Source organism: Hyaena hyaena, unplaced genomic scaffold (assembly GCF_003009895.1).
Source record: "Hyaena hyaena isolate Hyena2069 unplaced genomic scaffold, ASM300989v1 scaffold_1781, whole genome shotgun sequence".
Taxonomy (NCBI): Eukaryota; Metazoa; Chordata; class Mammalia; order Carnivora; family Hyaenidae; genus Hyaena; species Hyaena hyaena.
This window is the reverse complement of record NW_024082418.1, coordinates 26,137-51,626: the sequence shown is the minus strand read 5'-3', so window position 1 is coordinate 51,626 and position 25,490 is coordinate 26,137. Positions and strand designations below refer to the sequence as shown.

At 37.4% G+C, this 25,490-nt stretch overlaps 1 protein-coding gene across 5 annotated transcripts in view; it reads left to right on the top strand.

Annotated features, from left to right (window-relative positions):
• The window catches only part of DEUP1 (deuterosome assembly protein 1), an 83,738-nt gene that overhangs the window by 39,089 nt on the left and 19,159 nt on the right, over positions 1-25,490 (top strand). For all 5 annotated transcript variants that reach the window (XM_039224828.1, XM_039224825.1, XM_039224827.1 and 2 more), the window contains 5 exons: positions 3,909-4,054; positions 7,522-7,624; positions 12,273-12,470; positions 16,073-16,159; positions 22,647-22,670. In XM_039224828.1, coding sequence (XP_039080759.1) covers positions 3,909-4,054; positions 7,522-7,624; positions 12,273-12,470; positions 16,073-16,159; positions 22,647-22,670 — 558 coding nt within the window. The remainder of the gene's footprint in view (positions 1-3,908; positions 4,055-7,521; positions 7,625-12,272; positions 12,471-16,072; positions 16,160-22,646; positions 22,671-25,490) is intronic.

The window sequence follows — 25,490 nt, the reverse complement described above, 5'->3', positions numbered from 1 at the left end:
TTAAACTTGTTTTGCAAAATTTATATTTTACCAAATGGGAATAATTAGAGGTAACTAATCACTTAACCAGTGCAGAAAGAAGTTTCTCTTCTCTTTTTGTCAAACTGTCATATGACAATGCTCCACATCTTGCACATGAATTTAAAAAGGCAACCATTTCAATTTGAATTACTGTCACTTATTGTATATAAAATTCTCTTTCATTTACAGCATACTTTAATGCCAGATGTATCTGAATTTTTACATGAATCACATTTTCTCACTTATCTTTCCACAACTTTGAAATGTGTCAGTATACTTATTAATTCTGTTGCATATATTTATTTACTAGGCTGTACTACACTCACATTTTTAAAATGTGCAGTGTTTCCTATTGGAGGTTAATGACAAAAAGAAATTGTCCTGCATTTTTCTAATATCTGTGCCAAAGAAAACTGACCTTTTTTTGTTTACTTGTTAATGTGTCCTTATGGTACCAGAGCAACAATGTCCAGTGGAAGTAGAATGCAAGCCACAGATATAATTTAATTTTTTTTAGTAACCACATTAAGTCATAAGAAATGGGTGAAATTAAACCATAATAGTAGTTTCTTTTCTTTTCTTTATATTTATTCAACATATATCTAAAGCATTATCATTGCAACATTTAATCAATGTAAAAATTATTGAGATAATGAGATATTTTACATTTCTTTTCATACTAATTCTTCAAAATCTGGTGTGCATTTTATGCTTTCAATGTATCTCAATTTGGAAGCCAAGTAGTCAATGGAAATACTTGATATGTGTTTAGATTTCATAAGATTTATAGTTTAAAAAGTAGATTTACAGGGGCATCTGGCTGGCTCAGTCAGTAGAGCATGTGACTCTTGATTTTGAGACCGTGAGTTTGAGCCCCACGTGGAGGACTGAGTTTACTTTTTTAAAAAAGCAGATTTACATACCTAAATTGTTCCAAACTTGAGAGTGTTCTATTAACTGTATCAAGTACCAAAGAATCATTTTCCTAATTATTTGCTTCCACATTGACAAAGAAATAATTTAACTAATACAAAAGCATGGCAACTACATCTAAGTTAAATAAATTCACTAATTCTGTGTCAACTCAGTATTATTAATGTTGAATTCAAAGGGCTATTGCATAAATCAAAAAACAACTCTCAATTTATCAGTATCAACAAAGCCTCTTTTCTTGTACTTTTAGTTTACATAATGCCGCCAACTATAATTAAAATCTTTTGCATATTCATTCATATCAGAAAAATGTGTCAAATCATTATTATTGATTTGTATTATGAAAAGTTTCAATTTTGACATAAATTCTCTCACCTGTGTAGCTAGATCACAAAGACGCTTTTTCCCCCCTTAGGATATGGTATCTTCAAATATCACTCTTCTAGGTATTATTTTCCAATTACAGTAAACATTTTACGACTTTTAATTAACTCTAGCCCATGGTGACTTTGTATTTCATTGGCCTGGAGTTACAGCCCTGTTATGCTCTCCTTCCCCGAGTAAAGAAAGAGCGAGCTGTCTGCCAGCAGCTTCAAGTTGGAAGGCTCTGGGGGCAAATTTGCAAGACAGGGAGCCCAGATGGCACCTACTTCAATCGGGCAAAGTAATGGATGACATTCACATCAAGTTCATTTGTTTTTCTACTTGCTAATCTATTGTTTCATACTTCTTTTGTTCGTTCCTTTTGAAATTTTAACCTCCTCTGAAAAATCCCCATTGTTTGCAACCTTGACTTTAGCCAAACAAGTTTATTAAATCACCCACTTGAATATATTTTTACTCTTATTTCCAGGTCAGTCAGGAACGTCTACAGGGCTACAGTATTGCAACTAGGTCCTTCACTGAACGCAGGTTTCTGGGTCTCCTGGAAAATAATACAAATTTAAGACTTAGGTTAAAAAAAAAAAGTCTAGCTGGGAACTCCTATGTCCTATACTGTCTGCATAATTGTATTTCTAGGCTCTGTGAATTTTGGGATAAGAATGAATAAGAAAACTTGTGTCCACACAAAAGCTTGTGCATGAAATTTTATAGCATATTATTCATAATAGCCAAAAAGAAGAAACATCAAATGTCTATCAACTGATGAATTAATACATAAAATGTGTATATTCTTGCAATTAAATAGTATTTATCAATAAAATGGAATGAAATACCGATACGTGCTGTAACACGGATAAACCGTGAAAGCACTATGCTGAGTGAACGAAGCCAGTCACAAAGGCCACATATTGTGGGACCCCATTTGTGTGAAATGTCCGGAATAGGTAATTTCACAGAGACAAAACATACCATAGTGGTTACCAGGGGCGACGGGGAGCAGAAATGGGAGGCAACTACTAAAGGTATTGGGATTATTTTGGTCAGGATGAAAATGTTCTGGAACTAGTGGTGATGCTCACCCAACTTTGTGAATATACTAAAATCCACTGAATTGTACACTTTAAATAGGTGAATTTTATGGGATGTGGATTATATTTGAATAAATCTGTTATTGATGTATATAAAAATTTATTAACAAATGATTTTTTAAACATATCTGTAGTGTTCTCTGCAGCCTTCATTAGCAGAGGACCCGCCTGCCCGCCTACTGCCCCACCCTCCCCCATCTTTACCAGCAAGCTACAGGTCTATGTCACTTATTTTACTTGAAACAAATTATTTTCTCATCTTGAATGTTGCAACTGGACAAGTAGACAAAAGACCTGGATTCTTCTTTTCCAAAATCTGCTGCTTGTTAGCTATGTGACTTTGGACCAAGTCTGGCCCTCAATTTCCTCATTTACTAAAGTGCTGGTGGATTTGATGACCTAAGTCAGGTTCACTTAATTAATAAGTTCTCCTATATAAGCAAGTAAAAAAAAAAAAAAACAAAAACCAATGATACAGAAGCACTCTGCCTTTCCTCTCTCCCGGAGAACAGCCAAGCACTCCTGGAGAAAATCCGTCTCAACAGGTCAGGATCACAGATCTCAAGCGAATGCCCAACACTGCCAGAATTCCTACTCTGTTGTTTCACGCAGCTAATTCTCCTGTTCCCGTGGCAGGCCATTTCAAACCTTCTCCACTCTTAAAAATCACTCCCACATCCCGACCTCCCCTTCTCCTTCCAGGGACATTGCCTTTTTACTTCCCAAGGAAAAGAGAAGCCAACAGAGAGCCTCTGTCTTATCTTTCCATATCCAGATACACATACTGCTGTACATTCCATCTTCCTGCGTTCTTTCCTTTTGCTGTACACAGCTCTTCCACTGGTGCTTGGGGACCTACCCTACCCACTTCTCAAGAACAACACCTTACTGGTAAACCTCCTCTCTCCTGAGGGGACCCTTCCCAACAGCTTTTCAACTTGCCCGAGCTTCTTGTCAACAAAATAAAACAGTGGGCTCACAGGACTGCTGGTGTTTCTAGTTGCCAGATAAAGTAGGGCTACTACTGGGCAACAGAGGAACCATAAAGATGGTTTATAACTCATGGTGGTGGCCCTTGTCTTGTTTACATTGGGAATTATTTGCATTAATCCAAATTTTACACATTAATAGTTTATTCGTACTTCTGTGATTCTCTCAAATTTACATACAATGTGACCATATTTGCGTGACTATTTGATTATTCTTTGCCTTTTCTTTATGACTAGACTGTAAGCTTCCTGAGAAGAGTCTTAGTATCCTCCCCAGTGTTGAGCACGTAATAAGGGCTCAGCAAATATTTATTGAACAAATGAATGAAGGAATGAAATTCTGTAAGACAGAGCCAGCAAAGAACTAGAAAAAGGACTAAATACTAGTTCATTTGAAATTAGGCTGGTTCATAGATGTTAATCATTTTTAAATATACTACCCATCATGATATCCAGAGATGAACGTTGAATACTTTTTGATGTTTTTATTTAGGCCATGGAAGCAGGACTCTCAGAAGTGAAAAGTGAGTTACAGTCACGTGATGATCTCTTGAGAATTATAGAAATGGAACGATTACAGCTGCACAGGGAATTATTAAAAATAGGAGAATGCCAAAATACTCACGAAAATAAGAAAAGGTATATTCTTTATATTCAGAACCCTGAGAGAAACTGTTTAAGGCATAATGTTTGAAGATTTTTAAGAGCTTTAGATTTAAAGCTAGATTAAAAAGCCTATTTGTTTTATATTTACATGCCGTTATTTATTGGGGAATATTAGATATGAAAAATAAGATCAGTGATTATTTCACCTTCAAAATTAATATATTCACTTTCCTAGAAAAAATGTATCATGTTCTGGTGTCTGGATACTTATGTATCACGGTACATCACAAATTTTCTTAGAACTTGTATTTTTCAGGAGAGTGTAAAGGCAGTAGTATAGAGCTGATATTTAATTGTATATATTGCTAAATAAGATGTAGTCCATATTTTCAAATGCTTTTATCTTGATTGCCTACAAACCTGTTATTAACTTCTTCACTAGCAAATGTCGTATTTATTTTGGTCTCCATACTCACTCCCTTGTCAGTTCCATTAAGGGTTTGTTAGAACAGATTTTTTTCCTGTTTTAAAATCAGACAGATACTGTGTACTCCATAACCACAAAGGAAGTGGGACTGCTGAGGATTATTAAATATTCATACTTGTGAGTAGAAAGTTTGACTGTTCTATTCATTGATGTTCATTCTCGTTGGAACTTGAATTCTCCTCAGCTCTGAAGGCTCATGCAAGGCCAATGATAGGACTTTAAAAATTGACTAACCAAATGGTAAGGGATATTTTAATGAAAGATGATTACATTGTTGCAAAGGCAACAATTATTTCTTTAAAGTAGTGGGACCTGCTCACATTTTTTTGAGCTCTACGTTACGGCAAATGGCAAATTAAGGTTCCTACAAATGACCTATTGTGTGTCTCACCAACGATAGTAGAATGCCTATTCTCCAGGCAGCATTGTGGAGTGTTCTACATGCAAGTGATATATTATTGTCACTGGCCATTAAATAAATGGCCATAAATCCAGTGAAAACATATAATGTGCAAGGCACTGTTCCAGTGTGGTGAGTTGGTGAGAAATGTCTTTGCACAATACATATGCCTAAAAACATAAGAAATTTCCTAGAAAAGCAAACCTTTTACCCCCTGCCTAGCTCTGGTCCTATGGAAGAGCACGGTCGTTACTTTCTGCGGAGGTGTCTCACAAGGCCCATACTGAATTCCAGACATTGCAACTTTCCTTCAATACAGGATTTAATCTAAAGTCTTTTTTTAAATTGTTTTTAATGTTATATTTATTTCTGGGAGAGAGAGGGAGACAGTGTGAGCAGGGGAGGGTCAGAGATAGAGGGAGACACAGAATCTGAAGCAGGCTCCAGGCTCTGAGCTAGCTGTCAGCACAGAGCCCGACTTGGGGCTTGAGCCCACGAACCGTGAGATCATGACCTGAGCCAAGTCGGACGCTTAACCGACTTATCTTCCCAGGCGCCCCTGATTTAATCTAAAATCTTGCAGTTATTTGCATATTTGGCCAATACAAATCTCTTGTTGTGCCTAATGCCATTCTCTATTTAAGTTGATATTTATTTTGATCTTTCACCTTTCTCATTTGGAGGGTATTCCTCAATTCTGGTATTCTGAGATTTGATGAAAAGATAGATATTTAACTTTTCACAACTTCCATTGTATTTTAGACTCTGGGCAGTCTTCTCAGCCTTCCTCTTTCCCTTTGGAAATTTCTAATCCTTTGGTTTGTTCTCATATCAGTGTGATTCTAGCCTCTTTATTGTTTTGGTTTCTTTTATTTGGACTCTGTTTCTTCTTTACAGTTGTATTAAGGTGAAGCAGCCCAGACTTCTAAGTGCAGATGCACAATAGTTTTATAGAAGTAGCATAGGAATGCTTTTATTCATTGTCAGAACCTTTCTCAATAATGCCAAGATTTTGTTAGCTTTTTCTTTTTTTGAGCTACAGAAGCACCTTGGGCTGATATGTTCTGAGAGTTATTAAAAATAATTCCAACATTCCCTTTCTACACAACAACTGGTAATTCCTGTATCTATTTATATTAGCATGATTATTGTCTTCTTCTTTGAACTTGTCCACGTTGAAGTTCTGTGTGTGTTCTAGTCACTCTGAAATTTACACAACCACGATGTGGTCCCCCTCCTCATTCAGATCAGCATTCTACTCCCTGAAACTGCTTAGGAAGAATTGAAAAATAGGAAATTTCATTTCTTACCCTTTTCAAATAATAGCAAATGAGAAAAATTTAAGACTGATTCTGAAATAATGTTTAAAGAGAATATTGGATTCACAATATTAATCACAATAGATTACTGAGTAGGAAACAAAAGGGACTGAAAAATAATGTGTGCAGTACATTCTAATTGTATGGATAGCATTTATACACATATACATATATATGCATATGTATATATTTATAGATATGTATATGTTTATACACACATGCATAGGCAAAAGACAATCAGTATTCACAAAAATGCCAACAATGCTTTTTCCCCCAATGATAACATTATAGCAGTATATACTCTGATATACTCTGTTCTCTACAGTTAACATATTTATTTGATTATCAGAAGAAAAGCAATCTGGTCTAGACGTAAGTACCTCAGGGATAGCACTATTAATTTATACCTTTTAAAAAGATCCCTTTATTTTCAACATTTACATTAGTTATTTCTCTGTGATTACACAGATTTTGTTTTGTTTGTGTGGCTTAAGGTTTTGATTTATGAAACTTTTTAAGAAGTTGTTTGGAAATCCGAAATTGTACTCACTCATACATGGGTACGTTCCTCAAAACACCAGACTGCCCCAGATTAGTCAAGCCATAGAAAGCATGCCACTTTCCTTGCCTGGCGAGTACAAGTGATTTTTAGTGATTTTTTTATTTACCAACTTCCCTGATATAGCAGGGAACCTGTTTATACTTCTCCAAACTTCCTGTGGAAATTGTATTTTCTGTACTAGTTTCTGCTTCTCCCCTCTGGTATCCATATGTGCTGGCAATTCCATTTTATAAATGAAGCAACCAAAGAAGAAATTATGAGCTTTCTCTGGGCAGATTATCGGATTTAGTCATTTTGGATCCCTTTTATGGAGTCATTGCTCCCTTCAGACTTCCCCTGACATAGTTCCTTTCCACGATGTAGAAGCAAGTTAAATGTGTTCCCTTTTTTTAAGGGGTTCCCAAGCCATTTTATTATAGAAAACACTTTTCTTATATAAAAATCGTATCTACATATGCAAAGCCAGTATTCTGCCCATTTTCAACGTATAACTGAATTTCTATATTAATTGCTACCTTTTATTTTATTTTTTTTCACTAAAACCATTTGCACTCACTTAAATATGTAAATACTTAGGGGATCTGAATGTATTAGCATTTGCAATTTCTGCAGCTTGAAAATTTTCCAATAAACTAGTAATCTCTCTCTGCAACCTACAGTAGTCTAAATTAACAATATAATCACAACAGTTTACTCAGCAAAGTTTCATTTTTTATTCATCTTAATCTGTAGACATGAATCATCTTACTCACCTGCTAAAGAACCGGAAAGGAAAAGGAAAGAGTTGTTTTCAGTGACCCTAGATCAGCCAAATCATGAAAAAGAATTGAACAAGGTATGGAAAAGAATGGGCTTCTGAAGCCTCTGAATACAGAGGGGAAAACATTCTTTCTCTCATTTCCTTCGTTTTTCCTTCTGTATGTCCCCCAAAGATGATAACCTACCGGGCTGCTAATTCCTACATCCTTCTGTGTGATGTGGAAAAAAACACAAGCCTTCAATTGCCGTTGTTCTAAAACATGAAGGGCCTTGTGGCCCCGTGACAGGTAGCTTAGAGCGAGGAGAATGAGAGCACAGACTCAGGCATACAACCATATATTAGGTGCATGAGCTTGGGGGAGTTGCCTGAGCAAGTTGCTGAGGCATCATTTCTAGCCTGGGGGTGGGATCATTAGCGCCTCCCTCCTAAAATCAGGATGAGGATTAATGGAGCTGATAAGAGCTGCTATTATCAGCTGCGTAGATAGCACTGACCGCAATGCCCATGCCGGGAGCCATTCTAAGGGTTTAACAAATCTCAATTGATGTATTCCTCACAGCCATTTTATAAGGTAGGTGCTAATATTCTCTTCCTTTCTCATTTGAGGACCCTACGGCACAGAGGTGTTCAGTAATTTCCCCCAATATGACACAGCTGCTAGGCAGCAGAGGCAGTCTAACTCCAGAGTCCACTCTCTTCCCTTAAATTAAAATCCATTTAAAACGTAAAGTGCTTAGAGCAGGGCTTGTCTAACTCAGAGGAAGCACCTAGTAAGCGAAGGCTGTCTTGTTTATGGTTACACCCACCCTTTGTCATCAGGACCTAACACGAGCCAGGTCATCTGCCAGGAGCTAGGAATGTAAGGATGAATGAGGCCCAGGCACTGTCCTTGAACACCTTGTGGTTCCCAGTTGTCTACGCAAAGTATACTCTCTTCTCTCCCTAGCAAATCCAGTAGCGGCTTCCTTTCCATGAAGCTTATCATGGCTGCTACCCACATCTCTGGTCTTTAGGTTTGAGGATCACATGTAAATATCCAATGTTACATGATGTAAACAATTGTTAAAAGTCAGAGAACCCTGAGCATGGCTTTGAATCACATCTGTCCCAGCACGGCACCCAGCACACAAAAGTGAAAATAAGTATTTGGAGAATGAATGAAGATGAAGGTCTCCCATAATTGTACAGGCTCATAAATTCAGTTGTTGTTTGTATAAAGTCAACAGACATTTACTGAGCATCGAGTGGGACCCTAACTATTCTGCTTATTTCTGTAGGAACTACAGTGATGTGAAAGGCAAGTCCTGTCTCCCAAACAGTTGACTGTCGGGTAGCTATTAAGTGTAGAAAACTGTTATGAATAAACGGTTATTTTCCTTATAGTTTTCACATACTCCCATGAAACTGATTTCACTGCTATTTAAAAATATAGCTTTGAAACCCTATTCTTTACTCGTGTCCCCAGTAAATGCATTATGATACAAAGGTTGATTAAAGCCACCTAATGTATAGTTACACTGTTCTGAACCTCCCAGACTCAATATAACTTTGAGTAATAAGGAATCTACTGATGTGGCAGTTTTGACATGGAAGGAGAGAGTGCTAGGCACAAATTCTCTTCACAGGCTCTTGGAGACCTCTAGATAATGCACTACTGTGCAGAAAAGGTAACAAATGAATTGGGTATAAATAGCTATAGCTCCCAGGAAGTGTTTGTGGAGAGCATTTTCATTCTCTTGTAATAAAAGCAACAAGAGCCATGTATTATGAATCTTGCAAGTGTTTTATTTCTTTCTCTTTATTTTCAGTGTAGAACTATTTTTGTTTTGTGATAAAATTGACATTTTTAATAAAGCTAAAGGTCATTTAGAGCTCGGTAAATTAATCTCATGTAGAAGGAAGCTTTGCTGTATAGCATGTTGTTTTAGTATCTAAGCACTGTGAAAATAATAAAAATAGTTTACTCCTTTCTCATAATAGTATATTCACGTTTGTACATTTTAAAAGTTCCATCTTAAGAGAACATGTTAACTACACAACAGGGATGTAATCAGCATAATCCAAATGGGGACAAACCCCAGAACAGCTTTGTTGTTTCATCAAATAAATTGTAAGGAAAAAAACTGGAGAGAGAAGATTGGAGACAAAATGAGGCCTGTAACATTGTCCTCAGGGTGAGGACATTTGTACTCTCTGTCTCCTGGCCCCTTAATTTGCTCTTAGATGCTGAGTAACTCAAGCACAGTTAGTTCCCTTCCTGGTGAGTCCTTTTTTCTCCTCTCATCTGTTCAATGATGAGGTTGGACCATGTAATTCCTAAGGTCATGTCCAACTCTGAAATTCTAAAAATGTTAGTACTAAGAACGAAATCACATGGGAGGTTTGGTGGTATAAAGCTAAGGACAGATCAAGTTTGCCTTCTGGACACATGTCCTTTCCATGTTAGATCATCCCACGCTAGCTTTTTCCAATGTGTGACCCACCTTCTAGGGCCCTGTGCCCATGGGTTAGTTACATGGCACAGTGAGTAGTAAGGTCCTGGAATCAGACTGCCTGTCACCAGCAATGTGGCTGTGAAACGTTACGTACTTAACTTTTCATTCCGTGAAACAGAGAACTCTTGCATGGCGTAGATGATATATACAGACTACTTAGAACGCACACAAAAAGAAAGACCTGAAAAAGATATGAGCCAGTCCTCATATTTAGATCACAATTCAAATAAACAAACAAAAAACATCCCTTGCACTTCTGATATATTTGTATATTTTAATACTCCCTGGATATTTGATGATATTTGATATGATGGAGTTGTTAAAATTCTTATGATATTACATTGTTATTTGATGATATTGAGGAATTGTTAATATTTTTAAGATATTACATTGGTATTCTGGCTATTTGGCTATTTTAAAAAAAGAAAGAGTGCCCTTATTCTTTTACAGATATATCCTGAAATGTTTAAAGATGAAATGAAAAAAAAATCAGTTTTAGAAGTAAGTGACATGAGGAAATTAATGTAAATCTCTTTGTGGATGGCTCTGCTCACCTTTCCAGCCTCATGTCTCACGACAGGCCAAGGCCCGGCCATTCCAGACTCCTCTTGCTTCACTGTGTCTGCATTCTCCTCTACCTCCTAGTCTTCACTCTTTGCCTGGGAGCCCTTCTCCATCCCTGCCTTCCATCTGGCTTCTAGTCATCTTCAATATTTGTCTGCCATCTCGTCCTCGGAGAAGCCCATGCCGACATTCCCAGGCTGGGTGAAGCACCCCTCTAGAACATACCACTGACATCGATTGTTTATTTTTGTCTCCCACAATGGACTCTTCTTGAGTCTAGTGAGTGTGTACTTTATCTCCAGATCTCAAGAATTAGACACAGTTAATGATTTCTAGAAAGGCGTTAAGAGACTGGACTAAAACAGTGGTAGTAGAAATGGAGAGCCGAGGAGAGATTGAGAAGTACAAGGGACAGAATTTGCTGCCTGACTAGATTTGGTGGGACTGGGGAGGGGAGGAGCCCAAGGTGAACGAGAGATTGCTGATAGGGAAGGCCTAACTGGTTAAGAATAGGAGACTCCACAGGCGAAAGGGGAGGAGGCGATGCGTTTTTATGGACATATGAAATTTGAAATTTATTATAACGTGGTTCTGAAAAACATATAGTCACAAACAGTATACACAGTTTAGTCAAAAAAGCCCTGAATTTAAAACCAAGAGTCCTAGGTTCTAGTTTCGGCTCTGCCAGTCATTAGCTTTATGACCTTGAACAAGGCACCTAACCATTCTAAGCCACTTTTTTCTCCCTAAAAACATGCCTGGTCCATCCACCTCTGGGTAGTGAGTCTAGAGCTCTTCCACCACACATTCTGCAGTGGTTGGTTGTGTGATGGGTTGTTATGGAGCAGGGCCTGTAGCTGACAGTAAGGTATTATGCACTTAAAATTTTTTTTTCCAGTTTCTTAGTTTACTTTTTAACATTTCTTTTTTTTTTTTTTACAAATAGTTTATTGTCAAATTAGTTTCCACATAACACCCAGTGCTCATCCCCACAAGTGCCCTCCTCCATGCCCATCCCCCCCTCCCCCCCACATCCATCAGTCCTCAGTTTTTGTCAGCATTCAAGAGTCTCTCATGGTTTGCCTCTCTCCCTTTCCCCCACCATTTCCCCCCTTCTTCTCCCCCTTGTTCCTCAGTTTCTCCCCCTTGTTCCTCAGTTATGCACTTAAAATTTAAAGGGGTAGATCTCACATTAAGTGTTCTTACCTTGAAAAAAAAATTNAGGTCCATCCACGTTGCTACACATGGCCAGATTTCATTCTTTCTCTTCGCCATGTAGTATTCCTTCGTATACATAAACCACAACTTTTTTTTTTTCTATAAATAGTTTATTGTCAAATTAGTTTCCACATAACACCCAGTGCTCATCCCCACAAGTGCCCTCCTCCATGCCCATCCCCCCCTCCCCCCCACATCCATCTGAGACTCTCACGGGGATGTGGTGCGGGGTCGCTCACGGGCCACCCGGGGCCTCTCTGTGTCCCGCCTGTCACGCCCTTTGTGGTTTGGCTGAACCTGGTGGAGTCACCCCATCTGGGGTGCCTCCCCCCCCCCCCACCAAGGGTTTAAGATGGGACCGGAAGACTGAACGTGGCTAACAAAAGCTTGAAGTTCTTTATAAATAAAAAGATCTGTTGATATTTACTGGAACATATCTGCCGCAGATAAGAAGCCAACTCTCTCAGGAGGAGGAGTGCCAGGGTTCTGAGCAGGAAAGAATGAGGAACGAAATCTCGGACCTAACAGAGGAACTTCATCAGAAGGAGATCACTATAGCAACTATCATGAAGAAAGCTGCCTTTCTGGAAAGACAGTTAAAAATGGAGTTAGAAATAAAAGAAAAACTGTTATCAAAACAGCAGGTATGGAGGCGGGCAGGATGGCACTTGTACAGGTCTCTGTATTGCTCAGTGCAGACAGTAGTCTTCGTCATTGATTCGTAAGCCATTGCATTTCTTGGTAGTGTTTCTGAGGCTAGCATCATTTGTGAAAGAATGCACAGTGTCATCGAAAAAGAACCAGGGAAAAAGTGACAAGATAATTGCATTAAATTTCATCCTAACATTTTCTCGTGACCCGTATTTTGATGACCTCTCACAGTATGCTCTAGTCAAAGATTTTTTTCTTGGATTTGTTTTCTATATTCCATTAAAATTTTTGTCTTAAAAAAAAGCCTCTATTCCAGCCTTTCATGGATACTTCCCACACCCATGTATATATACACACACATATATATGATACATATTTTTTAAGTTTATTCATTTATTTTGAGAGAGAGAGAGAGAGAGAGCATGAACAGGGGAGGGACAGAGAGAGAGGGAGACAGAGACTATCAAGCAGGCTCTGTGCTGTCAGTACAGAGCCCAACATGGGGCTCAGTCTCACAATCCATGAGATAATGACCTGAGCCAAAATCAGAGTTGGACGCTAAACCAACTGAGCCACCCAGGTATCCCCTCAATTTTACATATTTATTTTAGGGTTTTTAAAAACAGATGTTGAAACATAAAAATTAGTCCATGTTTACTGAACATTGACTCAGTGCACACCATGGTTCATGGTAAAAAACTGCAGTTACAACATTCTACTGTTAAAATACTGCAAGAACTTCAAAGTCCTCCCTCCCTCCTTTGTTTTCTTCTTTCCTTCCTTCCTTCCTTCCTTCCTTCCTTCCTTCCTTCCTTCCTTCCTTCCTATTTCTTATGAAATTCCCACAACCCCTTTGCTCATCATCAAATTGGTGATTCAAATCTATAGGGCTTATCTGCTTTTTTTTTTTTTTTTTATCCCAAATCAAGAGGCTTTGAGTGCACCATTCAATAACTTTCTGGGCATTTAAGAGTCACTTCACAAATAAGATGGTTATTTAAATCCCTTGTGTTATAAAAACAAGAAGAGATTTGGCCTTTGTCTAATTCTACACCTTAAACTGATCGCTTTGTACAATACACAGGAAAACAGCGTAGATGAGGTAGTGGCAGTGGTTGTATCTGTATAGTAGAAGATATTTTACAGGTGTGAACAGTGACCTGGGTAACTGGATTATGGATGATTTTTTTTTTTTGAAATGTAAGTTTTTAAATTTAGTCCAAGTTAACATATAGTGTAATAATGGTTTTAGGAATAGAGATTAGTGACTCATCACTTACATATAACACCCACTACTCATCCCAACAAGTGCCCTCCTCAATGCCCATCACCCATTTAGCCCAACCTCCACACACACACCTCGCCAGCAACCCTTAGTTTGTTCTCTATTTAAGAGTCTCTTAATGGTTCATCTCCCTCTCTGTTTTTATCTTATTTTTGCTTCCCTTCCCCTATTTTTATCTGTTTTGTTCTTAAATTCCATATATGAGTGAAATTATATGACTCTGATGTATTTCGCTTAGCATAATACACTCTAGTTCCATCCATGTTGTTGCAAATGGCGAGATTTCATTCTTTTCGATTGCCGAATAATATTCCATTTTATATATATATATATATACTATATTTTCTTTTTAAAAATTTTTTTTAATGTTTATTTTTGAAAGACAGAGACAGAACATGAGTGAGGGAGGAGCAGAGAGGAGGACACAGACTCTGAAGCAGGCTCCAGGCTCTGAGCTGTCAACACAGAGCCCGATGCAGGGCTTGAACCCACAAACTGTGAGATCATGACCTGAGCCGAAGCCAGACGCTTAACTGACTGAGCCACCAGGCACCCCTATACTACATTTTCTTTATCCATATATCCGTTGACGGACATTTGACAATTGTCGGTAGTGCTGCTATAAACATTGAGGTGCATGTGCCCCTTTGAATCAGCACTCCTGTATCCTTTGGATAAATACCTAGTAGTGTAATTGCTGGGTCATAGAGTAGTTCTATTTTTAATTTTTTGAGGAATCCCCACACTGTTTTCCAGAGGGGCTGCACCAGTTTGTATTCCCACCAGCAGTGCAAAAGGGTTTCTCTTTATCCACATCCTCGCCAACATCTGGTAACCTAAGTTGTTAATGTTAGCCATCTGACAGGTGTGAGGTGGTATCTCATTGTGGTTTTGATTTGTATTTCCCTGATGATGAGTGATGTTGAGCCTCTTTTCATGTGTCTATAGCCATCTGGATGTCCTCTTTGGAAAAGTGTCTATTCATGTCTTTTGCCCATTTCTTCACTGGATTATTTGTTTTTTGGATGTTGAATTTGATAAGTTTTTTATAGATTTTGGATACTAACCCTTTATCTGGTATCAAATATTCTCTCCCATTCTGTCAGTTGCCTTTTAGTTTTACTGATTATTTCCTTCATTGTGCAGAAGCTTTTTATCTTGGTGAGATTCCAGTAGTTCATTTTTGCTTTTGTTTCCCTTGCCTCCAGAGACATGTCAAGTAAGAAGTTGCTGTGGCCAAGGTCAAAGAGGTTGTTGCCTGTTTTCTCCTTTAGGATTTTGATGGCCTCCTTCTTACATTTAGGTCTGTCATGGATTCTGAGTGTATTTTTGTGTGTGGTGTCAGATGGTGGTCCCGGTTCATTCTTCTGCATGTCACTCTCCAGTTTTCCCAACACCATTTGCTGAAAAGACTTTTTGATTATGGATGATTTTTATTTTCACCTTTATATTTTTTGATGTTTCTAGGTTTTTGTTAAGGAAAGTATAGTTTGTAATCTACAAAAGTCTTTTCCAGGGAAGTGTTTTATATAGAAATGAGGCCTAGGGGCATCTGGGTGGCTCAGTCAGTTAAGCATCCGACTTCGGCTCAGGTTGTGATCTCACAGTTCATGGGTTCGAACCCCACATCGGGCTCTGTGCTGATGACTAGCTCAGAGCCTGGAGCCTGCTTCAGATTCTGTCTCCCTGTCTCTCTGCCCCTCCCCTGCTCACGCTGTCTGTCTCCCTCTCTCAGAAATAAATAAAACATTAAAAATATTAAAAAAAAAAGAAATGAGACCTATATAAATAAAAGAGCAGACACTATGTCTAAGTATTGCCATGTAGAAAAAAATCAGGGAAAAATAAATAAATTAGACAAACTGAAGTAGTCACAGGAGAAGAGGGTTACTTGGCAGAAATATTAGAACAACATTAAACATCAAAGTCACATTTGCATATTGTTAACAATTAGGTAGTGAAGAATTCAATGGGCAGTGTTATTTGAGCATGTTTTAAATTGTGGCTTTTCTGGTGATAATTGACATACAATAGAAAATAGAAGTGAGATATGGAATTTTGGTATGGGAAAGAACATCATTATTGTCAGTATCTGTTTTTAATTTAGCACTGATCAGGAAAGGAGGGTAAAGTGGGGGCTGCCAAAGAGAGACCTGAATGCAAATACCTGATTTGTGATGATCATGCCTATGATGTGTTTCTCTTCATTGCACTTAGAAAATGTTTATGTGGATAAAATTAATTTTAATACAATTGTGAGCTTTTATTATGAATATTACACTCACTTTTCCCCCACTCATCTCCTTTCAGATCTCAGACATGAGATATAAAGCTGTCAGAACTGAAAACACACACCTGAAAGGGATGATGGGAGATTTGGACCCCGGACAGTACATGGTAATAATACTGAAATTAATAGTAACTTGAACGAAGAGATTACATAGTTGGTCAGCACTTGCCCAGACATTATTTGCTAAGCACTTCCCATGTGTCAGGCAGGCAAAAGTGGGGGCAACAAATTATCGTGCCCTTGGACCAAACTTAACTTTTATCCTCAGGCTAGAACAATTGAATTTCTAGTATTCTCCTTTGTTCTTTTCTTGGATTGGGCTACAGTCTGATCATTTCCTCACACATGCCACTTCCTTGCTTTTTTGCTCTCACTGTTGTCTCTGAGATCCTCGTGGCCTGACTCATGTGTCAACCTTGACCTTGATGAAGCTGCCTCAAAAACTCCAGTGAGAATGAGTTGTGCCATCTACACACACTGGGTTTGGATCTTAGTCTTGATTGTCTTATAGCCTGTCACTTCCCCACTGGATGGTGAACAGGGGCCATGTTTTATTGAAGTTTGTACCATGAGCACCTCCCAATGTCAGGGGTATAGCTGGGTTCAATGAATGTTGGTTGAATAAAAGGATGAATAAATGAAGGATTGAGATTGACCTTGTGGTTTTAACCAATGGCTCTACATTGTTGAATATAGCAGTTGAAGGTTGGTTTTTATACATAAGTATAAGAACTTTTATTTATTGAACTAATGAAATACTGTTGTTACTTGTTTAACATTTATTTGCTCTGAGAGAAAATTCTGAAATAAAATAATTTTTCTGCCACTGAGGAAATGGAGAGGATAAAAGATGAGTATGGTGATTGCTTCACCTGGCTTCAGCTACTCAGCTATGACACCAGGAAGGTAGACTAGGGGTTCTCCATGATTCTAGATTTCTGTGAGACTAGATACTTGTTCTCACAATAGTAAGTATTCTAGCATCAAAGAGTTAGAAGCATTCGTCAAGCATTCTGCCTTCTTTGGCCCTGGTTACAGATTTGAGGATAGATGGATAAAAGTAAAGTATGCATGGTTTCCCTGTTACATAAAACCCTGACATCTAGGGTTTGTTTCTTTAAATGCTCAACACACAAAAATTTAAATTGGGTCCTGCCCTCATGAAAATCTTTTTTTTTCCTTCTCAAAAAATGGTTTTTGTGGTTGGTTGTTGTGTTTTAAAAACTAAGTGTTTTTAAGTGTGAATTCTGCGACATCACAGCCCACACTGAGCCTGCTTCACTCTGGCTTGTATAGGCATTTGGTTCCGTTCATTTGCTTTTGGCTTTTTCAAGAAATAAAACACAAAGATCTATGAAGAAGAAGCTAAATATTCCACTGCTGTCCCCAATCCCAGTTTGGAGTCCAGAGATATCCAGTGCTAACAAACTAGTATGTAGCATTCTACCACTTTTTCTTGCTCACACACACATGGAGAAGGGAGTTGAGTGTTCTTTTACAGAAATAAGTGTATAATATATACATGATTCTGAATTGCTTTTTGACTCTGTATCACCAACATCTCTGTAAGACAGTAGGAAAACATCTTTTTTTTTGTGATGTCTTAGGAAAATCAATATAGACTCATGTAAAATATATAGAATTTTTATATACTAGTTTACATACTAGTGATTTTAGTGCAGTCTTTTTTTTCTTGCTTCTCCCTACCCACTTCATACCCACCTCCACCAGATAACACATGTTAACTGTTCAGTATGTATTGTTTTGTACTTTTTCATATATATGAATTCATATATGTGTATGTATGTGTGTGACTCTCTATACATACATGTATATAGTCATATAACTAATATATATACATACACGTAATATATAGTCATATATTAACTGTTTTTATAAATTGTTCACATTATACATACCTTTCTGTGTCTTGTTTTTGTTCACTCAGCAATATCCTTTGAAAATCCTTATAAATCAACTAGTTTAGGTCTATTTCATTTTGTGTACTGGCTTCATACTATCCCATGATGTGAATGTATCAAAATTTATTCAACTATTTTTCAGGATCAATTCATTTGTCATTAATTCAACTCTTTCTAGATTTGTGCACAAATGAACAATACCGTAAAAAAATCTTCATACATATATTTTGGAACAGCTTCCTAAGAAAAGAATTGCTGATTGAAAGAATATGTATGTTTTAGGGGTACCTGGGTGGCTCAGTTGGGTAAGCATCCCACTCTTGATTTTGGCTCAGGTCATGATCTCATGGTTTGTGGGATGGAGCCCCGTGTCTGGCTGTATACTAAAATCACCGTGGAACCTACTTGGGATTCTCTCTCTCTTCCTCTCTCTCTGCCCCTCCCCCCCCCCACCCTGAGCACACCCTCTCTCCCTTTCTCTTTCTCTCTCAAAATAAATTTTAAAACTTTTAAAAAGGATGTGTATATTTTAATTTTAAAACATTTGTTGTCACATTTCTACTATCTGTGTATATGCATACCTCTTACTTTCCTCCTTATGAGCAATTGGTGTTATTGCTCTTTTAAATTTTTGGCAGTCTGATGGGTGTAAAGGGATTTTTCTGTAGTACTTGAATTTCTATTTCCCTAGCTACTGTGAGTATATTTTTGTATATTATTGGCAGTGTACTATGAATTATATTCTTTGCTCATTTTTCTTTCGGGATATCTTTTTCTTGTCAATTTATAACAGCAATTTCCTAAATGTATTGTTTGTAATCTTATTTATGATATCCTTTTACCATACACAAAGTTTTAATGTTTATTTGTTTTTGAGAGAGAGTGAGAAGGAGACACAGAATCCGAAGCAGGCTCCAGGCTCTGAGCTGTCAGCACAGAGCCCAGTGCAGGGCTCGAACCCACAAGCCGTGAGATCATGACCTGAGTCAAAGTCAGATGCTTAACCAACTGAGCCACCCAGGCTCCCCTACCATACACAGAGTTTTAAATTTCATTTGTCAAACATGTGTATCTTTTTGTTTACAGCTTCTGAGTTTTCTTCCTAGAATAACAAGATTTTTCCAACTCCTAGACAGTATACACTGTTAGGAGACATACAATGTCTTCAAAGATTTTTATATTTTTCATCTAAGCCCTTAACCCATTTGAATTATAATTTTACATATGATATAAAACAAGAACCCAATTTAAATTTTTATATGAAGGTTAAGGTCAATTTATCCCTTCTCTCCAGATAATTTCCTGTTGGGTTTTATTTGGAATCAAAATAAGTTTACATATTACTTTGAAAGAATTGGCACTTTCATGATAATAAATTCCATTTCTTCGTATCTCAGTTTATGCTCCTAAATAAGATCTTACAATTTTTTTTGTATAGGTTCTATGCCTTTCTTTTAAAATTTATGCTCAGGTATTTTATAATTCTTGTCACTGTTGTAAGTGAAGTCTTTTCCTTTCTCTGTATCTAAGTACTTATTGCTAATATAGTAAAAAAGGCAAATTGTCTTTAAATTCTAGTAGGCATTTACTAGAGGTTCTTAGGGATTTTTGAGATATATTGTCATTTTAACAAAAATAGATAGTTTTAGCTCTTTTTTTCTACTGTTCATATCAGTTATTTTTGTCATAACTGCATTTGCTAAAACCCCCAAGGAAATATTAAATAATAATAGTGATTGCTAGGGACAAAACCTTCTGATTCTAGATGAAATTGTTTTAGAGTTTTACCATTTAGAATAATTGTTGTTCTTGGGCTATGGCCTTATATCTTTTTATTCCTAGTTTACTTAGAGTTTTTAAGATTTGCTGCCAGCTTTTATCAAACAGCTTTTCAGCATAGATGACATCATGTGGGTTTTGTCTATAATTTGTTGATATGATAGAGTATGGCTGACAGATTTTCTGATATTGACCCATCTTTGAATTTAGGGAATAAACCTTCTTGGCTGTTGTGTTCATTTGCTAGGGGCAGCCATAACGAAGTACCACAAGCTGGGTGACTTAAAACAACTTATTGTCATATAGTTCTGGAAGTAGAAGTCCAAAATCAAGGTGTTACAAGGGCCATACTCCCTCTGAAACCTGTAGAAGAGGGTTCTTCCTTATCTCTTTGCAGCTATAATTGGGGGGCACTAATAGGGGTTGCTTAACCCTGTCATGGGAGTAATAAAAGGCATCTGGGGAGCAGTCAGCCAGACAGATTGGTGGGAAAGAGTCATGCTGAGAGAATAGAATGTACAACGACCAGAGATGAGAAAGTCAGGAAAACTGGTAGAATTAAATAATAACAAAGAGTTATAATTTATTGGGTGTTTACTACATGCCTTATAATCTGCTGAATGTTTTACATACATCAGTGTCTATATCCTTATAACAAGTATGTGGTGGTTGGGTATGACGATAACCATTTCACAGAAAAAGGAATGAAATCTTTCCGTTTTTAAGTAACTTGCCCCAAATCACATAGCTCGTAAGTTGGTTTGGATAATTCCAAGTGCATAATACTGTTATAATATCCTGTGATTCTCTCTGTTTCTTCTGTTTTACTCACTGGCTGATCACCTTCCTGTTTCTGCCTCCCCTCATGCCCCCAGTTTGGCTGTTGGCTCTTGCGCCTCTGGCTCGGTGCTTTCCCTTAGAGGTTCGATCCACCAACCACTCCAAGTTACCTCCTCTGAATTACCTCGTGGCTTCCAAGCTCTCCACTTCTTGTACCAGATGTGCTTTTCCTATATAACCTTTTGTTGTGTTCTTCTTCCTATCAAGAACACATGCTCAATTTCCAGTTGGAGGTCAGAACTCTTCATATTCCGTGGCGTCCTCAATCTAGCTCTCTCACTTTGTTGTGGCCTCCAACAAGCCCTCTGCGAGTGCTAGACCTGTCTTACTCTCTGCATATGTGATGGTCATTTCGCATGCTCTCTCTTGCTTCCAGGCCTTCACACGTGCTTTCCTTCTACCTAAAAATTCCCTTTTCCCACTTCACATAGTTATGCCCCATTAATGTTTCAGATAACTCAGCATAAATTTTACATGTTATACAAAATCTTCTTTGATTTTCCTCTGCTCTGTTAAGTGTCCCTCCTAGTAACCACCCTAACATCCTTTATTTAACACCTATCATAAGTACAAGGTTAAAATTACCTGTTTCTTGTTAGCTACACATCCCCTTACCAGTAGGCTCACTGAGGGCGGTTATGGTCCCAGTTTACCATTATACCCAAGTGCTTAGTACAGCGCCTGAATATAGGAGGCAGTGAAAAAATATTTTGCTAGATGAGTGAATGATCAAATGAGTGAGTGAGTGAGTGAGTCAATGAATGAATGAATCCTTTAGATATCCTCCACCTGAATGCTTTTCCTTAGCACTGAATTTTGGGTTGTCTTCCTTTATTTTTTTTTTTAGTTGTTTAGTGTATATATGTTTTGGCTGTTAGTCATAGGCTTCTTTAGGGGAGAAGTGGACTATATTTTATACTTCTTCCTAGAGGGTTTGGTGTAGGATAAGGCTCAATGAATACTTGTGGATTTATGGGCCTCACCTGTGGTGTAAGAGGCACGAATAAATTTTCATGGAGGCTATTGCTCACATCATGAGAGATTGCCAGACTCTTGTTTTATCTCACCTTCTGATGATCTTAGCTGCCATTCATTGATTCAGAAAACATTTGAGTTTATACTTGGTGCAACATAATTTAATACATAATTATACTTTATCTGTATCATTCACTATTTTTTCACACATGTTAATTTAGCCTACTCAGTTTTATTGTATTTTCCATGAAGGTAGGGTCAATTTTTCGTACTTGATTACCTCTGTAGCACTTAGCACATATATATACAGCATATGTTTGTTTAAAGAGTGGTTAGCTGGATATCATAAAACGGAATGCCATTGATATGTGCACCTCAATGTGATGCCTTTTTAAAATAGTATTCAATCACATATGCTTTGTGTAGAATTATAATTCATATAGAAAGTTGACTGTATAATTGCTCTCTCTGTTTTTTATATGTGAAGATTTAGAATTGACTTTGATAACTGAAATAGTCAAGCCACTCTCCAAAGAGAAAATTCTCAAGTGCCTATTGAATTTATAAAAAAGCAAATATAATTCTTTGTTCTTTAAGAGTGTATAATCTGGGGCGCCTGGATGGCTCAGTTGGTTAAGCATCCGACTTTGACTCAGGTCATGATCTTGTAGTTTGTGAGGTCGAGCCCTGTGTCAGACTCTGTGCTGACAGCTCTGCTTCAGATTCAGTGTCTTCCTCAATCTCTGCCCCTCCCCTGCTCTCCGTCTGTCTCTCAAAACTACATAAATGCTTTAAAAATTTTTTTTAAGTATACAATCTATCATGTCACTTTATGTAGCACTCATTAAAGATTTCATATTAAAGAAAACTCATATCTGTTACGTGTTCAGATCCCACAATTAGTTAATTCTTTCTGAAGTAATTGGAATGGATAAATAAACATGGAATTAAACGATTGGTGCTTAATTTTTACCCCACGCAGGAAGAAGCAAAATATTTACATCATTAGTTTTAGGTCTTCTAAAATATGTGGTATTTGGATAATATTCGAATAACCATTATCTTTTTTCCTTTCTAGACAAGTGAAATTACTGATATTAAGGTAGGTCATTTCTAAATAACTAGAACTTTGGGAGTTTTTCCGGTTGACTAACTGTGAAGCACCCTGCTTATTCACATTTAGGGAAAGAAAGGTCAAAAAAGGCCCTCACCTAGCAGTAGGGGAAGCGCCCTGCCCTCAGGTACTGGCGGGTGCAGGCTTGCCGTGGGTGTCCCCATGCTTGCGGGCTGGCCGGCTGCAGCAGTGCCCGGTTTCCTCTGCCAAATCTGGGATGGGACTGCCCACCTGGCTGGTAACTTTTCCTTAGGTCTTAGGATACTTAAAACTGTAACAGAAGTGGCTCTGAGAAAGACGTTTCCCTTGGATTTGTGCACAATTACTCAGAAAAGTGTGAGGTGTTTACCTTTATTCTCGGGTAGCTAATGCAACATCAAGTTTTTCATGAGAGTTTTTTGTGATTCCATATTTACTTCGGCCCATGAGTGTATTTATTAAATTTCCCTTCATTTAAGAAAGGTGTCATAAAATCAGATTTAATCAGAACTCAGAATTTGTGGTAATTTTTAAGACTCATTTGCCTTTTGCTATCCATGAAGTTTGCCAAATAAAATAATAGCATAAAAATTAGTACCCTCACAATAATCTAAAACATCCACTTACATATTTAAAAAATTAATATGCTAACCATAAAACATGATTAAAGCCTGTCCTTCTGTAGAAATAATTTGTTAGCCTATTCTTGTTGAATATACGTAAATTTAAAAGAAAAAGTGTAACATAAAATACTGTTCTTCAGACACCAGTAATTCAACTGGCCTCATGCTGGCATGTCAAAGTAAACAAATACTAGGAAGTTTTGCCATTTCAAGAATGAAGCAATGGATTAAAACTACAAAACCCTAAAATTTGAGGGAAGAAAATTTGAGCTAACAAGCCTCTAAAATAACCCATCAGAAATAGAGGTAGAATTTAATCAGTGCCTTTTTTCACGTGATAACCCATCTAGTGAAGGATATAGTCCTGAAATTACTAGAAAAGCCTTCAAGAAAAACGTGAAATGAGAGAGCCCAAAAAGGTTGTTGTCAAGAAAAAGGGAAAATGCTTTTAAATATAAATCATGTGAATACATTATCTCTGTAATTTTTTCAGGTCGTGCTCTCAACACTTATTTAATTATGGTGCATTTAGAAAATTATAGAGACTTTTGAAAAAGTATTACTATCATTCTTAATGACTTTAAACCAACACTGGGTCAAAAAGAATCACAGACGAAATCTAAACTTATAGAAAAGGTGTGAATAAAATTATAACCGAGCAGCAGACCATCAAGAATTACATATTTTGATGAATAGATTTTTTTAGAGTAAAATTTTCAATCTTTTCATGACCTTTCTCAACCAGATCTGTTCATATGAATATTTTCCTTATGAAGGGCAAAATTTTGTAAGACAGCCTCTTTATATTTATCGCAAATCTACTCTAACTTTAGAATAAATAATTCTTTCTTTTGTAAAGCATGCTATAGATTACTCTTTTATCTGCACTGGTGTATCTCAAAAGAGCAAATGTTAAGATCTACGAAAGATAAAGGCCTAATAAGCAGAGACATACCTTTTAATGGTCCTTCTCTACCAAAGGGCATTATAAACACATAACCTTTCTGTATTGTTTTGGGGCAGTTTGGCCTCCTGGAGAATTTTCTTTCAAAAGTGGGACCTTTCTAAAGATTCATGAATTTCTATAACACATTAGGTAGGAAACAGAAAATGTAATAAGCAGTCTTGACCTTTGAAAGCAAAAATTAAGACAAATAGGTAAACATTTTTAACACTTAATATGTATACATTTCTGCACTTATCAATCCTGACACTAATATGATAGTATATGTATAATATAAAATGTGCAGTTAGTAAAATAATAATAATAATGATTACTTTATGGGGTACCTAGTAAATAAAATGGCCTATGCCAAAACCTTACATTTAGAAACTTCAAAATAAAAGTTCTAAGCCATATTCATGTATGGTCTTATGGGCTTTCAACTATAGAAATTCAGAGCTTCAAAAATGATACTTTATCAGGGTGCCTGGGTGGCTTAGTCGGTTAAGCGTCCGACTTTCGCTTAGGTCATGATCTCGCGGTTCGTGGGTTCGGGCCCCGCGTCGGGCTCTGTGCTGACGGCCAGCTCAGAGCCTGGAGTCTGTTTCAGTCTGTGACTCCCTCTCTCTCTCTGACCCTCCCCTGCTCACGCTGCCTCTCTCTCTCTCTCTCCTAGAAATAAATAAAACATTTAAAAAATTTTTAAAAAATGATACTTTATCCATGTCATATTTTTGTGCAAAAATATTACCCTCTGGCAACAGAGAACTGTTGTTGAATCAGCAACTACATGTCCCACAGATATCTAAATCATAGGACTAGAAAGGACCATGTAGTCATTTAAAGCATTTTCATGAGTTTTCGTGTGAGGATATATCCTGTTTTTTAAAACTCTGTGAGAAGAAAAGTTTAGACTCTCCCTAAAACTTCTCACAGCATTTAATTCAAATAAGTCTTTGTTCTTGCTCTAAACCGCTCATTTTGTGATCTAAACATGTTTCATATTCCCGGGGCACCTGGGTGACTCAGTCGGTTAAGCGTCTGACTTCGGCTCAGGTCATAATCTCACGGTTCGTGGGTTCGAGCCCCGTGTCGGGCTCTGTGCTGACAGCCAGCTCAGAGCCTGGAGTCTGTTTCAGATTCTGTATCTCCCTCTCTCTCTGACCCTCCCCTGCTCGCTCTCTCTCTCTCTCTCTCAGAAATAAATAAAACATTTAAAAAAAAAAAACATGTTTCATATTCCCTTCTTAGGACGCATTAAAA